At 29.5% G+C, this 13586-nt stretch overlaps 1 protein-coding gene across 3 annotated transcripts in view; it reads left to right on the forward strand.

Moving 5' to 3' along the window:
* The first annotated feature begins 8983 nt into the window (after positions 1-8983).
* LOC140669318 (uncharacterized) overlaps positions 8984-13586 on the forward strand; it is a 235773-nt gene continuing 231170 nt past the window's right edge. Inside the window, exon 1 of one of the 3 annotated variants that reach the window (XM_072899050.1) lies at positions 8984-9857. In XM_072899050.1, coding sequence (XP_072755151.1) covers positions 9663-9857 — 195 coding nt within the window. In that variant the 5' untranslated portion in view covers positions 8984-9662. The remainder of the gene's footprint in view (positions 9858-13586) is intronic. The other 2 variants (XM_072899042.1, XM_072899060.1) reach the window with 2 other exon arrangements.

Here is a 13586-nt window from a genome sequence, read left to right on the forward strand (position 1 = left end):
CAAAAAAAGAAAACGAAATTTATGGATCCACAAAGCGCATAGACAGACCATAAAACGGTGAATTTTTCATTATATAAAAAATATTTTTGTTATATAAAAAGCTTTATTTGTGGCACTACTTTTTCGATTATTGCTATGAAAAATTGGGAACAACCGCTAGAACTTTGGACCCAGTACTAATAATACTCAACAATTTTTCCTTCAAGCAACAGATAATTAATTCAATAATAACATTTCTGCGTTATATTAAAATAGACACAATAAAATAAAATTAAAAAATGTAAATTTTCTCACAGTTAAATAAAGATTTAAGATCTTTAATTTATTTTACCTCGTAAAGTACTTAATTTAAGCACATTAAATAAAGAAGAGATGGAGAAATATTAAATTTAATTTGACTACTATTATACTATATACTTAATAATTCTAAACTTAGAACAATCTTCTACTAATTCTTTTTGTTTCATTAAAATTAAAAAGCAAAGAAAGTTTTATAAATATTTTAAATATTGTGGCAACTATATTGGGCACCACTTCTTGAAAATAAGTATAATACATATATATATACTATATTTAGCGCAAAAATGCAAAATCCAATTAAGAGCAAAGTGACCAAAAAGTCAAGAATATTCATTCTATATAATCGATATAATTAATTGATAAAATCGTTACATGCCTCTGACACAAAAGATACACGCGAATTTTTTGAAAGAATTCACTGGAAGTGACATGTGACGTTGAACGAATTAATTATTATTATCTCACTACTTGTAATAAATTTACGTGCATTTTGTAGCGTTAAATCAGTAGAATATCCAATATAAACAATTATTAAAATCTTGATCACATTCTGTAATGTGTCTTTTAAAACATAAAAAATATAATTACAATATTTAGCTTATATTATTTACTGTTAAGTAATTATCAAATTACCGGAAATTTCAAATTATATTTTTACTAGAAATAAATTTATTTATATATACCTTAGATTTTTTTTATAAAACTGCTGAGTTCGTGATTTCGTCTTGCTAAAATATGATTGATTCGACATCACATGTGAATTTATCAATAATTCATAGTTATAGTTGAAGAGAATCTGTATCCTTCACGCGATTTATGCGAAGGGCATCGAGCATTCGAAACAATAAGCAATGCGATATTGAATGCGTTTTCAGTTTTAGAAACTACTTACGCACTACGCACGTATACACTTACACGTATCGTTACGCATACTACATACGCATAACATTATTACAAGGAAGACGATGAAATGTTTGCGTATTACTATGCAAGTGATTCTAAGCAATATTTATTTATATAACTTGTTAGTTTTTAAAAAACTCCAATTTTTCTTTCGCTTATGTTTAAAGAAATTTGTCATGAGAGAAAGTAAGAGAGAGAGAGAGAGAGAGAGAGAGAGAGAGAGAGAGAGAGAGAGAGAGAGAGAGAGAGAGAGAGAGAGAGAGAGAAGCCAAATTAATTTATTTTAAATTTATAAAGAAGTTATAAGAAAGAAAGTAAAATTTTAAATATTTTAGAAAATATTATAATTATAATATATTATTATAATTTTTATATATAATATAATATATTATTATAATTTTTTAATTTTAGAAAAAGCACCTACAAATGAAATTTAAATGACAAATAGATTGTTAAATAATGCACAAAAATCTTAAATTTATTAAATTTATAATTTATTTATGTTTAATAAATAATTTATATAATTATGTAATTAATAAATTTGTTTATATAAAATTATATAAATATATAAATATATAAAATTATAAAATTATATAAATTATAATTTATAAATATAATTAATAAATAATTTATATTTAACTCATATTTAAATCAAATTCGTAGAGACTCTCAAGTACTTTTTGACATAGAATGTTATGTCGTTTGCAGAACATATTATACACACACATTCATACGATGGAAGCAAATCTGATTCTTTCTAGATGACAAAAGAACAATATAAATAACTGCAAATATGTGAGATAAAATCGTCGTAAAAAAAAGTCTTGAGATACCTTGAAGAGAACCATCATGAACACAATTCTTGGAGAAAACAGTGTTAAATTTATTCTAGAATTATGTAGTTCAGGCAACGTAGATTGAAATAAAAGAGAAGAGTATATACGTAACGAGGTATGACGCATATTCTCTTGATGAATCCATAGATTCTCTTCCCATTTCGGACTTGTATACCATTGAATGCTGGTCCTCGAAGAGCCCACTCTGACGAGCATAAATAATAAGCATTCAGTTATAACAATGGAAGCAATTATACTGTAATTATGACGATAGGACGATGCAAGAGGATCACCAGCATTTGTAGCAGCTGTGGCTTTCCTCTTGACATATCCGACTTTTTGTCTACTTTTACGATCTTTCTTTTTACTTTTATCTTTCGCACGAAGGTCTATTAAAGTCACTGTCTACGAATTTCTTGGGACTGAAGGAAAAAGTTATACTAGTCAAAATTCGTACTGTATATGTGATGGTTAAGAAGTAGATTTATGTTGGTCCCAAAAGTCCTTCTGGGATATGCTTGACCCTTAATGGTAGGTTTAAGATACATATATCATTGGCCTTTTGATTTCAAAAAAAGCACCTACAAATCAAATTTAAATGACGAATAGATTATTAAATAATGCGCAAAAATCTTAAATTCATTAAATTTATAATTTATTTATATTTAATAAATAATTTATATAATTATATAGTTAATAAATTTATTTATATAAAATTATAAAATTATATAAATATATAAGTATATAAACTTATATAAATATACATACAAAATTATAAAATTATATAAATTAATATTGATATAATTAATAAATAATTTATGTTTAATTTATATTTAAATCAAATTCGTAGAGACTCTCAACTAATTTTTGATTGACAAGATCATCAATCAAGTTTAATGTAGCAGCTGTTTCTGAAAGATATCAAAACAAAAAATAAAAAATATTAACATAAAAAGTAAAAAGATATTAATGGAAGAAATCAATTTTTCTTGTAATTCTTCCTTCAAATTTCAATTATCAAATCAAACATTTATCAATAATAATTTTTAGATTTTAGTAATCTATTTTTTTTTGTAGTTTTTGATGCGTTATGACAAGCTCGACACCTTGACGTTACTTCTCACGTCATTAATGCCACAACACCATACTTTGGAATGGTTGCTGTCACCTTTTGTGAATAGCAAAATGATATGATGTAATGAATGTTTGTTGTACTGCCGTCAAAACCCTCGGGAAATTGTCCAACTATTTATGCTTGTACATCCCAAGGGACATCCATTATGTGGATTCTTTGGGCATGCTAATTAAAAGAGGCAGATTATGTTCTCTGAACTTCTAATGTTAGATCTCTACACTTATACACAGATAAAAAAGGTATCGATTCAAAAAGATGCGATTATTGTTTCTCCTAGTTTCAATTTGCATGCAAACGCATATAAGGTTTAATATTATGTAAGGTTCACTGAAAAAAATATTTTGCTAATGTAGATAGATTTCTAGATGTCTCAATTAAAATTTATCGCTACTTTTTGTATCTGTTAGAATATTGTTTGTCACGTATAGAATTTATAGCAGCAATATTCTAGCAATACCTCTATAAAATTTAGATCCTATTGCCAAATATTAATCAACAAATATAATTGTCCTTGACAATAGACCTTAAAGATAGGCATCACAGAAAAATTTTCTGTCTAAATTACATTAATAGTACAGATATAAATTCTGTCTTTGTCATTTAAATTGATTAAATACAAAACATATGCAGTATCACAGTATTTGATAATAATTTATCTGTTTCAGTTAATTTTTTACACCTAGAAAATTTTTGTTGAAGTTGCAAGATCATTTTTTTCAGTGTTTTTAATTAATGGTTCGAACTTTATTTCGCGTTGGATAATTACTTCTCATCGAAAGAAAAATCATGTATTAATTTTCAATTTCATCAATCTTTCACCAATCTTTGTGACACATTAAAAAGAAGTATTTTCTATTTATCAATGTTTATATTAGTCTATGTCAGTTTATATTATTGTCAATGGTGTTATTTAGAGCGATTATTAAATCAATTTCTATTTTTAACAAACAATTGAAAATTCCAATTAAACCAGTGACCAGTTAAATTTAAACATTTAAAGAAAATAGGTGAAATTACAAGGGTTAATATATATCAAAGAAGTTTATAATTTTCTTTAATCTTTAATCCTTTAGTTTTATGAAATGTTTCTTTAGATCTTTAATCTCTAATCTTTTAGTTTCATGAAATGTTTTCGTGACGTTAAATAGAACGCGTTGTAACAGATTATATCATGTTCTATTCACATCATAAAGATTTGATCTTAACTGCCCAGTAAACGCTAGATATTCTTGAAATGTTTATAAAATGTTCCTAAAATCCAAAATTAACATCCCAAGAATACTCCAAAACATTCCGGAATATTTAAAGAATATACAGAGAATATTTAAATAAGCAAAAAATGTTGTGATTTTTTATCATTTTGTATACTGCTTTATTCTATTTTTTATTTCATTTTTTATGTTCCATACATATATCAAAATTTGCACCAAATGTTCCTTATTACATATACAGATAATATTCATTGAATATTCTGAATATTTCACAATTATTATATTTGAACGTTCTATGAACATTTCTCTGCTATTCCAGGATATACAGAACTTTTGGAATACAAATGGAATATCTAGCGTTTACTGGGTGGATTCTAACTAATAATCTGATAGCTTAGTGCTCTGTTTGCCCATTTTTATATTAGCTTTTCTGGTAATAATTACAGCGTATGATTGTCAGAAAATAACATTTTACATATTAGTTTAAAATATTGTTATTTGAGATGTACTACATGTATATTAGTTTATACACTATGCGTATGGGCGATCTCGATTCGATTTTCAGAAAATCGATCTTTTTCCTCCAAAAATCGATTTTTTAACTTTCTTTGCTATTTTTGTACGAATCGATCCTTTTAATTAGAGAATCAATTTTTGTTGAAACGCTTATTCATCAGTCTACGTCTTGCCACGTGACAATTTTTATTCATTTCTTGAGAACTGAGTCTGTCCATAAATACATTTAAAAAAGTAAAAAATGGCAATAAATAAAAAAAAAATAAAAAAACGAAAAATTTATTTTACAAAATGATTTTATTCTATGGTTATTGTATCTGCACAAGTCACAACTGACACAACTGACTAACACATAACTGATAATAGAATTTCCTAGACAAGAACTTAGATGGACTTGTAATTAGTTAATCACTTTAATTGCTAATTACACACGGTAACTAATAAAGCTTCGTATCGAGGAAAGCAATTACATTTTTTTTCATTTTCTTAAGAGAAAGTTTATTTTATGGTTGAAACCTAGTTAAATAAATAAGAAATATATGTGATACTTCACTGATTGTGAGTGAACAAAGAATGCAACATTGGTGAAACACCCATTTCCTCCGTTTTTGCTAACTTTCGGTTGACAGCAATCGAGAGTAAAAAGAAAGTTGACCATACATGACTTTCTAAATTATTATGACGAAAAATCTTTATGCTATGCTTCTTTTTTAAACCATCAAATTTTCAACTCTATTCTTCTTAAAACATACTTCATGTAGATATAATCATTTTTGTGCCATCAATTAATATTAGATTTAGTAGATATATTTATAAAATAAGAAGAAACATATTTGAATATCCATTACATGCGATTTTTTGAAATTCTTTTAGTTTGATTTTTTTTAGTAAATCGAGTCTAGTTATTTCGATTCAAGATCGATTAAAAAATCTATTTTTTTTCTAAAAGATTACTATCGTGTATGTTTTTATAGGCATGCATGTTTTATTAAAAATCTCTTATCTAGTTTTATTTGTATCTCCGAAAAAAATTTGAAATAGATTCTGATCATATTAATTTAGAAAAAATATTATATTGTAAGAGAGATTATAAATATATCTTAATAAAATTTACATGTAGTCTATTTTGCACTTTATTTTATGAATAAGTCACTCAAAACATGTTTTGTTCGAGCAGAGAGAGTCTTCCGAAAACTTTTCTAACAATAAGATACACATTACATTTCAAAAGCATCTCCATCGTTTCACTATCAATTTACCTATCGTTTGAATTTGAATTCTAAGCCGAATATATCTTACTTTATCGATTATTTTACAATGTAACATGACTTAGAAAGCTTGTATGTGGAACTGAGAAATTTAATTATAATAAAAAATTATAGGAAGACTTGCTGCTATTACAAGTTTGAAGCGTTAATAATAACAGTGTTATAGCGTTTTCGATTAAACGAATTTTAACCCAATCCGGATTATTTTACTATGAATTCAAATCTTTTATTGACAGTGACGATGCAATGATGTCATTATTCGCTCCCGAAGCGATTGAATCTGCTTCAATCGAAAACGCTATTAGTATCGAAGAGAGTAAAGATTTTTTAAAATAATCAAAACTGTTTAAATTTATCATCAAAAGATTGGCTGATCCCGTTTTAACACATCTTGCATATACTGCATTTGAATGTTTACAAATTTCGATAAATATAATGTTGAAGCCCAAGTAACACGCTGACGTTATGTAACTGATCGACACGATCGGCGTAGAAACGCGCTTTCTAATAGGTCTTCGTTATTTATAGATGAAAAAAAGAAGACGGAATGTCGTATGTCATAGGGATGCTTTTGTCAACGATGCCGTCACGCTGTCACACGTAGATATAAATCAGTCATCGATCGCGTTCCGCGATTTCCTATCGTGGTTTTGGATTACGTATTCGAGAGTTCTCGCACCTCGCGGAAACAATGACTTTCGCCTAAAGAAACACCGGATGTTGTCACAAACCTAATGAATATAGACTACGCATATCGATCAAGTATTGCGTCAAAAATTAGAAAGAAAAAAAGAGCTTTAACAAGTCCGATCTTTTCTATTTTCATTTTGAAATATTTGATGAAAAACGAAGAATCTTCAAAGTGTCAAGCGAAGCGTAATTATGAAAATAATTTTATTCTAGTTAAAAAAAGATAAAAACACAAACTCCTAAAATATTGTCGCTTTTTTTCTAATTTTGTGCACAAATATTTTTTTAGCGAATATAATATAATAAATAAAGGAAAAGTTAGAATAAGCGACAAATATATTCAATAATTTCAAAATTAAATTACACAAATGTTTCGATCCTTATTTTCAGGATTATCCTACCAGTGGAAAGCAAATATAATACTAATATACATAAATACTTATATTATTAATATATTTAGAATACTTAATAATTTATTATTAATCATAATTATAAAAATCTTTAATATATTATTAAATTATATAAAAATTTAAGTAAAAGAAATAAAAAAAGATTATTAAATATAATACATTAAATAATATTTAATATTAAATATTAAAACATTACCTACATCATTTCTTTTAAACCTGTATTAGACTATGCATTGAAGATTAAAATTAAAGATTAAAATTTTTAATCAATCAGGAAGAGAAAATGTTAGTTCTTTTTGATTAGTGAAATTTATATTCTCATGTCTTTAATCTTGAATCTTTAATGTGTAGTCTGATACGAGTTTTACGGTCAACACAGGATATGCGCGTAGTCTATTTTTATTGTGCCTATGTGTATGTGTATGTTGATGTGTGACGCACTTCGTTCATTCAAAGCAAAAAATGCACGGTAAAAATGCCGCGGAATTAATCGACTTGTAATTTTTACACAGTAATTTTCATACGGCAAGTATTTTATAAATAGAAAATGTTTTATTTCGCTTGCACGAGATAAGTAAAAATCATAGCTCCTATATAAAAAAAGAAACAAAATTTAGTAGAAAGTGCGATTAAAAAAAAAGGTGAGTAGATTACTTATAAAACTTTCGACTTTAATCTGTAATAAGGAAATAATCAGTTTCGCTACTTAATTCGCTATTTAATTAATTTTTTCACGAAAACAATCAACATCTTCATACTGTTATCATTTATCAAATAATATAAAAATCGAATATTGACTCTTTATATATTTTTTATCAAAAAAAAGGAGAATTTAACAAAAACAACATGGTGGAAAATTCTAAAAAAATTCTGAAAAATACTTTAGAGTGTGCTAAGATTATAAAAATATTGCCGTGTTTATTGTCATAATAGATAGTAAAAAATGCATTTTTTCGTAAAAAAAGTACTAATTTTGACTGTTTGTTTATATATGATATTTTTGCAATTAACAATTAATGACTGTTTATATTTTTTTACACTTATTGATGTTCTAGAGACTGTGTAGAAACAAAAATCCGGTATTTGTTGATAAAACAGTAGTTAAAACAATAAAAAAATTACGAAAAAAGGTGGGTCTCTGGGTGATCCGCTGTGACTCAAAGTGTTAATATACTTGTTCACGGCAGATATGGATTAAAAATATGTTTATCATATTTTTGAATTAGTAGAAAATGCATTTTCTACTAATCTATTATGACAATAAATACGGCAATTTTTTTATAATCTTAGTACACTCTAAAGTATTTTTCAGAATTTTTTTAGAATTTTCCACCATGTTGTTTTTGTTAAATCCTCCTTTTTTTGATAAAAAATATATAAAGGGTTAATATTCGATTTTTATATGTATTATTACGCGCTCTAGAGATCACGAATACGAATATGAAACGTAATTCAAGTATCGCGCGACGATTAATCCGACGTCTGACAGATCGTGCGCGCGTCTCTTACGTCATCGCGCCGAACGTCTTGATCCGCGCGACTCTAGCCTCCCGCCGGGGATGCGTTTTGTTTACCAACGCAACGCGATGCACCGTGCACGGCTTCTCGCCGGGAGTGGCACGGGAGCGGCGCGGAGGTGGCGTGGCGCGACGATGGTTAGTTAGTGGTGGCCGGCGCGACCGCGTGTGGTAGGAGGCCGCCGCGATTCAATTTCAGTCGAAGCGCGTCAGGCAGGCAGACCGAACGAGCGGGCGGATCAAACGAGCGCCAGGTAGCGGACATCAGCCTCCCTGATTTTCGAATCCTCGGCGAAGAGATAGAGAGAAGATAGAGCGAGAGAAAGAGAGGGGGGGGATGCAAGTGCACTCGGCCTGACCATGTGGCCTCGTGTCATCGGCTTCCTTCGGGCGCCTCGTCCCTTCCCCGCTTAAAAACTGGCGCTGCGCGCGTTACTCCAGCATCCAGTCAGTTTTTTCCATCGTGCGTGTCCGGTTTGTTGCGTTTTAACGGACGTCGCGAGTTTATCCGGCGATTATATTGTTCCGATTGTACGCTGTATATCGCGAATATCGTTCGAGCAGTGATTTATCCCCGGGATCAATTGGGGCGACTGCATTTTTTTTTTTTTTTCAAATCGATAAGTGGCTACGATTGAAAAACTTTGACAGTTCGTGTAGACAGGAAATATTGCGTATTCTTGACGTTAACTTTCGAGATGGTTCTTTGCGAGGATACGACGTTCGCTCAAATAATCACGCGGTAACGACGACGAACGGACATCGCGGCGTCCATATTTGTGCACGTGTGTATGTGCGCGTGTGTGTCGCCATGAACGAGAGCCATCGGTAGGAAGAGAGGGAGGGAAGGAGGATTGCTTCGGTCTGTGATCGAGAATGGAATTCGGCAGCTACAAGGGCAGCACCGGACCCCGCATTAGGGTCCGCCGGCGCGCGGAATTGGGCAGACGGCTCACCAGGAGGCTATCCCTCGTCGCGAAAATGCCGGCTGCAATTCTCAGTAGGGCGAACCAACCCGAACCGAGACCGGTCGAGATTACGGCGATTGCGCCTGACAAGACGCAGCTCACGGTGAGTAAAGTGCTCCGTTGATTTATAAACGTGAGCTTATCGTCTGAATGATAATCCTTTCTCACCGTTAAATCCCCTTCGCGAACCGAAAGATCTGACGCTGGAATAAATTATGTCTATCATAATTCTGTATGTTGTTAATATTTAGAGACTTTTACAAAAAATATAAATATATTGTACATATATTTATTATTTTCAAAACATCAAAAATTGTACGAACTTTTCTCATTCGTTGAAATAAAATTTTATTTTTGTGCTGTATTTAAAAATTAAAAGAGATGTATGATATCGCAACTTTAAATCATTCTAAATGTATAAATAAATTTGCTGTCAATAACTTTATATAACGGTATTGTAAAAATGGCAATAATCGATATGCAAAATAGAAATAAAAGTAATATTTTGATCAGTTAGCTGCAGTAATGGAAATATTTTTTCATAATGAAAAATATATTAGATTAGATGAGAGAAAACAATGATGCAATGAATAAATATGATGTACATAAGTCAAGTATTATTAACACATTCACAACGAGCTATTTGTTATTTATTAATTTTTATATTAATTATATTAAAATAAATTGGCTAGAAAATTATTTTAATTCTCTATAATATAAAATTTACTAAGAAATATATGTCAAGATTGAAACATATTATAAATATATTCTAATTTATGTACTGTAATATAACTTTTTTATTTTCAAACATTTACATTAATTATGAAAGTGCTTTCGATATAATTATAAATAGCATCGATCGGTACAATATCATTCTTATAACTTTACACTTGCTCGTTATTGACATTTGCAAAAAGGATCTTGAATCAGGAAGCTACATTAGCTCGGAATTTGCACGAAATTTCGAGGTAGAAATCGAAACACGTTATAGACTTCGATGATTAATGTTCTGGCATATTATACTTGAGTGTAAATGCAATTTTTATGTTACTCATTACATGAATTAGTGGTGTTACCTCTGGTATTTAATGCAGAAAAATTCTGCATGTCTCATTCTTGTCTCGCTGATTCATACCGCTTTCGAATCATCACCTTTGTGATAAACATCTCGTTTACAAAATTTTGATATATGTAATTATTAAAGTATAATATTTTTACAGAGAATTCTAGAGATATATAAAATTACATGTCAGTTATTTATAATTGTTTCATAAAAAAAAAAAAAAAAAAAAAAAAAAAGATTATAAGTGCCAGGAATACATACCTATAATCTTATTATTATTTTAATTGAATTTTATAGAATTATTTTGCATATCGCGAAAATAAAGAAAACACTGCGAATGTGTGCGTATTAACGTCATTTTTATACCTGCTCTTTTACGCGGTGCTTTTGCACGCGAAGGAAGCCGTTTTATCTAACCATCATCAAGAAGGGAAATAAATCTCCAGTCTCCCAATACGTTGCTTCTCTCGCGCGTTTCCGCCGCAATCACAATGAAGGAAGTACATGGATATACATGCCCGATCTCTCGGGAAAGAAGCGCGGCGAAGTCGCATCCGCGTACATGTAGTTCATTGAACCTCGACGCCTTTTTACACGTAATCGGTTGTAAGAAAGAAAGCGTGATCGATGACCGGTGCTTTCTATTGCGCGTAAAGTGGCGAACGACCTATCTTTTTTTTTTTCTTCCTTTTTCCCGTTGCAATTGCGGCTTGTTTGTCTCGGATCTTGGAACTGGGTCGACGATTTAGCGTGGGTCGAGCAGCGAATGTAAATCGGTACGAGTTTACGGCGCACATAAATGCATTATCGACGCGCACGTGTCCGATTATTATTGGCTGCGTGTAACAACTTTTCTTTTCTCGCAAAACGCTGGTTATACAAAGTTCTGTCGCGTGCGTGATTTTTTTTAACGTTGCATTTTATTTATTCTTTAAAGGAAAATCTAATTATCTGATGATATTTATTAGAGGAGTCGTAGATTATTTGATCCTAAGAGTATTTTTACGGCATACAATTTTAAAGTATTTTTTAAAGTCCGTGATAATATTGATGAAATAAAATTTTATTTTCTCAAAGAAATGTCAAAAATAGTACTGAATTTTAATTCAAACGTGACCTTTCATATAAATCATATATCTCTTTTTTTCTTAATTTTCTATTTAATTAATTTTGCTAAATATTGATATTGCATTTATGACATAATTTAAGGGTCATATTTATTACATAATTTAAATAACATTTAATCCATTTACAGCAATTGTTTATACACATAGCTCGATACAGCTAAAACATTTTTTGCAATTTATTATAAATTATTTGATAAAATAGGTAATATGAATTTCAAAGATTATATACTTCATAAAAAATACTCTTTAAAAGCAGTAATTCAGTTGCATAAAACGTAAAAAAATAATATATAACGATAATAATAAATGCACAATAAAGATTATTAATAGAAGAGAGTTAACGGTATCAGTTATAAGTATGGCTACTTAAAGTAGAATGCCGTTTTGCAATCCACCCGTAACTATAAACGTATATATAATTGTATGATGCGGCTACGCGCCGACACATTCGCGACCGTAAGAGTAAAAGTCCGCGGTTACTTAAATGCCGATACGCAACCGCGTAGGGTTAAAGAAGGTTCCCCACGAACAGCGTGCGTTTGTGTGTGACACGAAACGATAATCGCTAATATTATTGCTAATACCGCGAACACGTACCGTTGCGCTTATGAGTTTTCAGCGAGATCTTTCGACGATCGCGTGATAAGTGGTATTCGTGACTTACGTCGTAATTAAGTCCGATAATGTCTACGTTTAAACAATTATGGGCTACGCCATAGGAAATAATTTGTTACGGTTTTTTGCTATTGCCCTTATCAGTTCAAGTATCGCGAAGATCCGTCTGTTTTGAAATATGTGATTAATTAATTGATTCCATTTATTTTTAATTTACCGAATATTTTACTCGGGCTTATAATACTAGTGACTATTAGAAACATGAACAAGTTTACTACTTACTATATTCAAAAATTTAGAGAAATATATTAGATTTTTAAAGAATATGTTACATATAGTTTAACCCTCAAACTGAACACGTTTTTTTTTTGGCACTGTAATCCTGAACATGGATAACTGGAGTCCGAGTTAATTTTTGTACTCTAAAATTACTTAAAAAATTCTAAAAAAATTTACACATCTTCTTTCAAGTTTAAACTAAAAGTTTATATAGTAGAGTTAAAGAAAAAATATTTTTGAATACTATATTTTTGTTATTTGTTAGATCAAGATTTGGAAACATAGATGGTTTATATAAAAATTAATAAAAATTTGAAAAAATAATTTTGAATAAAAAGACTTCCAGGAATTTTTAATTCAAAATTCAAAATTTACGAAAAAAATACTATATGTCCACGGCTTTAAAAAAATATAATTTTCAGGTATAAAAAAATGTGTTTTTTCTGAGAATAAAATTTTGTTTTAATCTTCAGGTAATTTATTTGAAAGAAAAGTGAAAACAAAATGTAGTTTACATTACAATCTACAGTATAAAAATTGATTAATACAAACCCCTGTTTGTTGTTGCTCGTTATCATTAACAAAAGATACTTTTAGCATGAAAATAAATGAACAGAAATTAAAGCAATTTGTTTTTTTTAGGGAGATTATCATTGTAAATTTATAACTTATTTTTATAAAAAACGATTAACAGCAAAAAAACAATATTTTAAAAAAAATTTACTTATCCACCTTTTCTTATTTAATA

Source organism: Anoplolepis gracilipes, chromosome 1 (assembly GCF_047496725.1).
Source record: "Anoplolepis gracilipes chromosome 1, ASM4749672v1, whole genome shotgun sequence".
In the NCBI taxonomy this organism is placed as follows: Eukaryota; Metazoa; Arthropoda; class Insecta; order Hymenoptera; family Formicidae; genus Anoplolepis; species Anoplolepis gracilipes.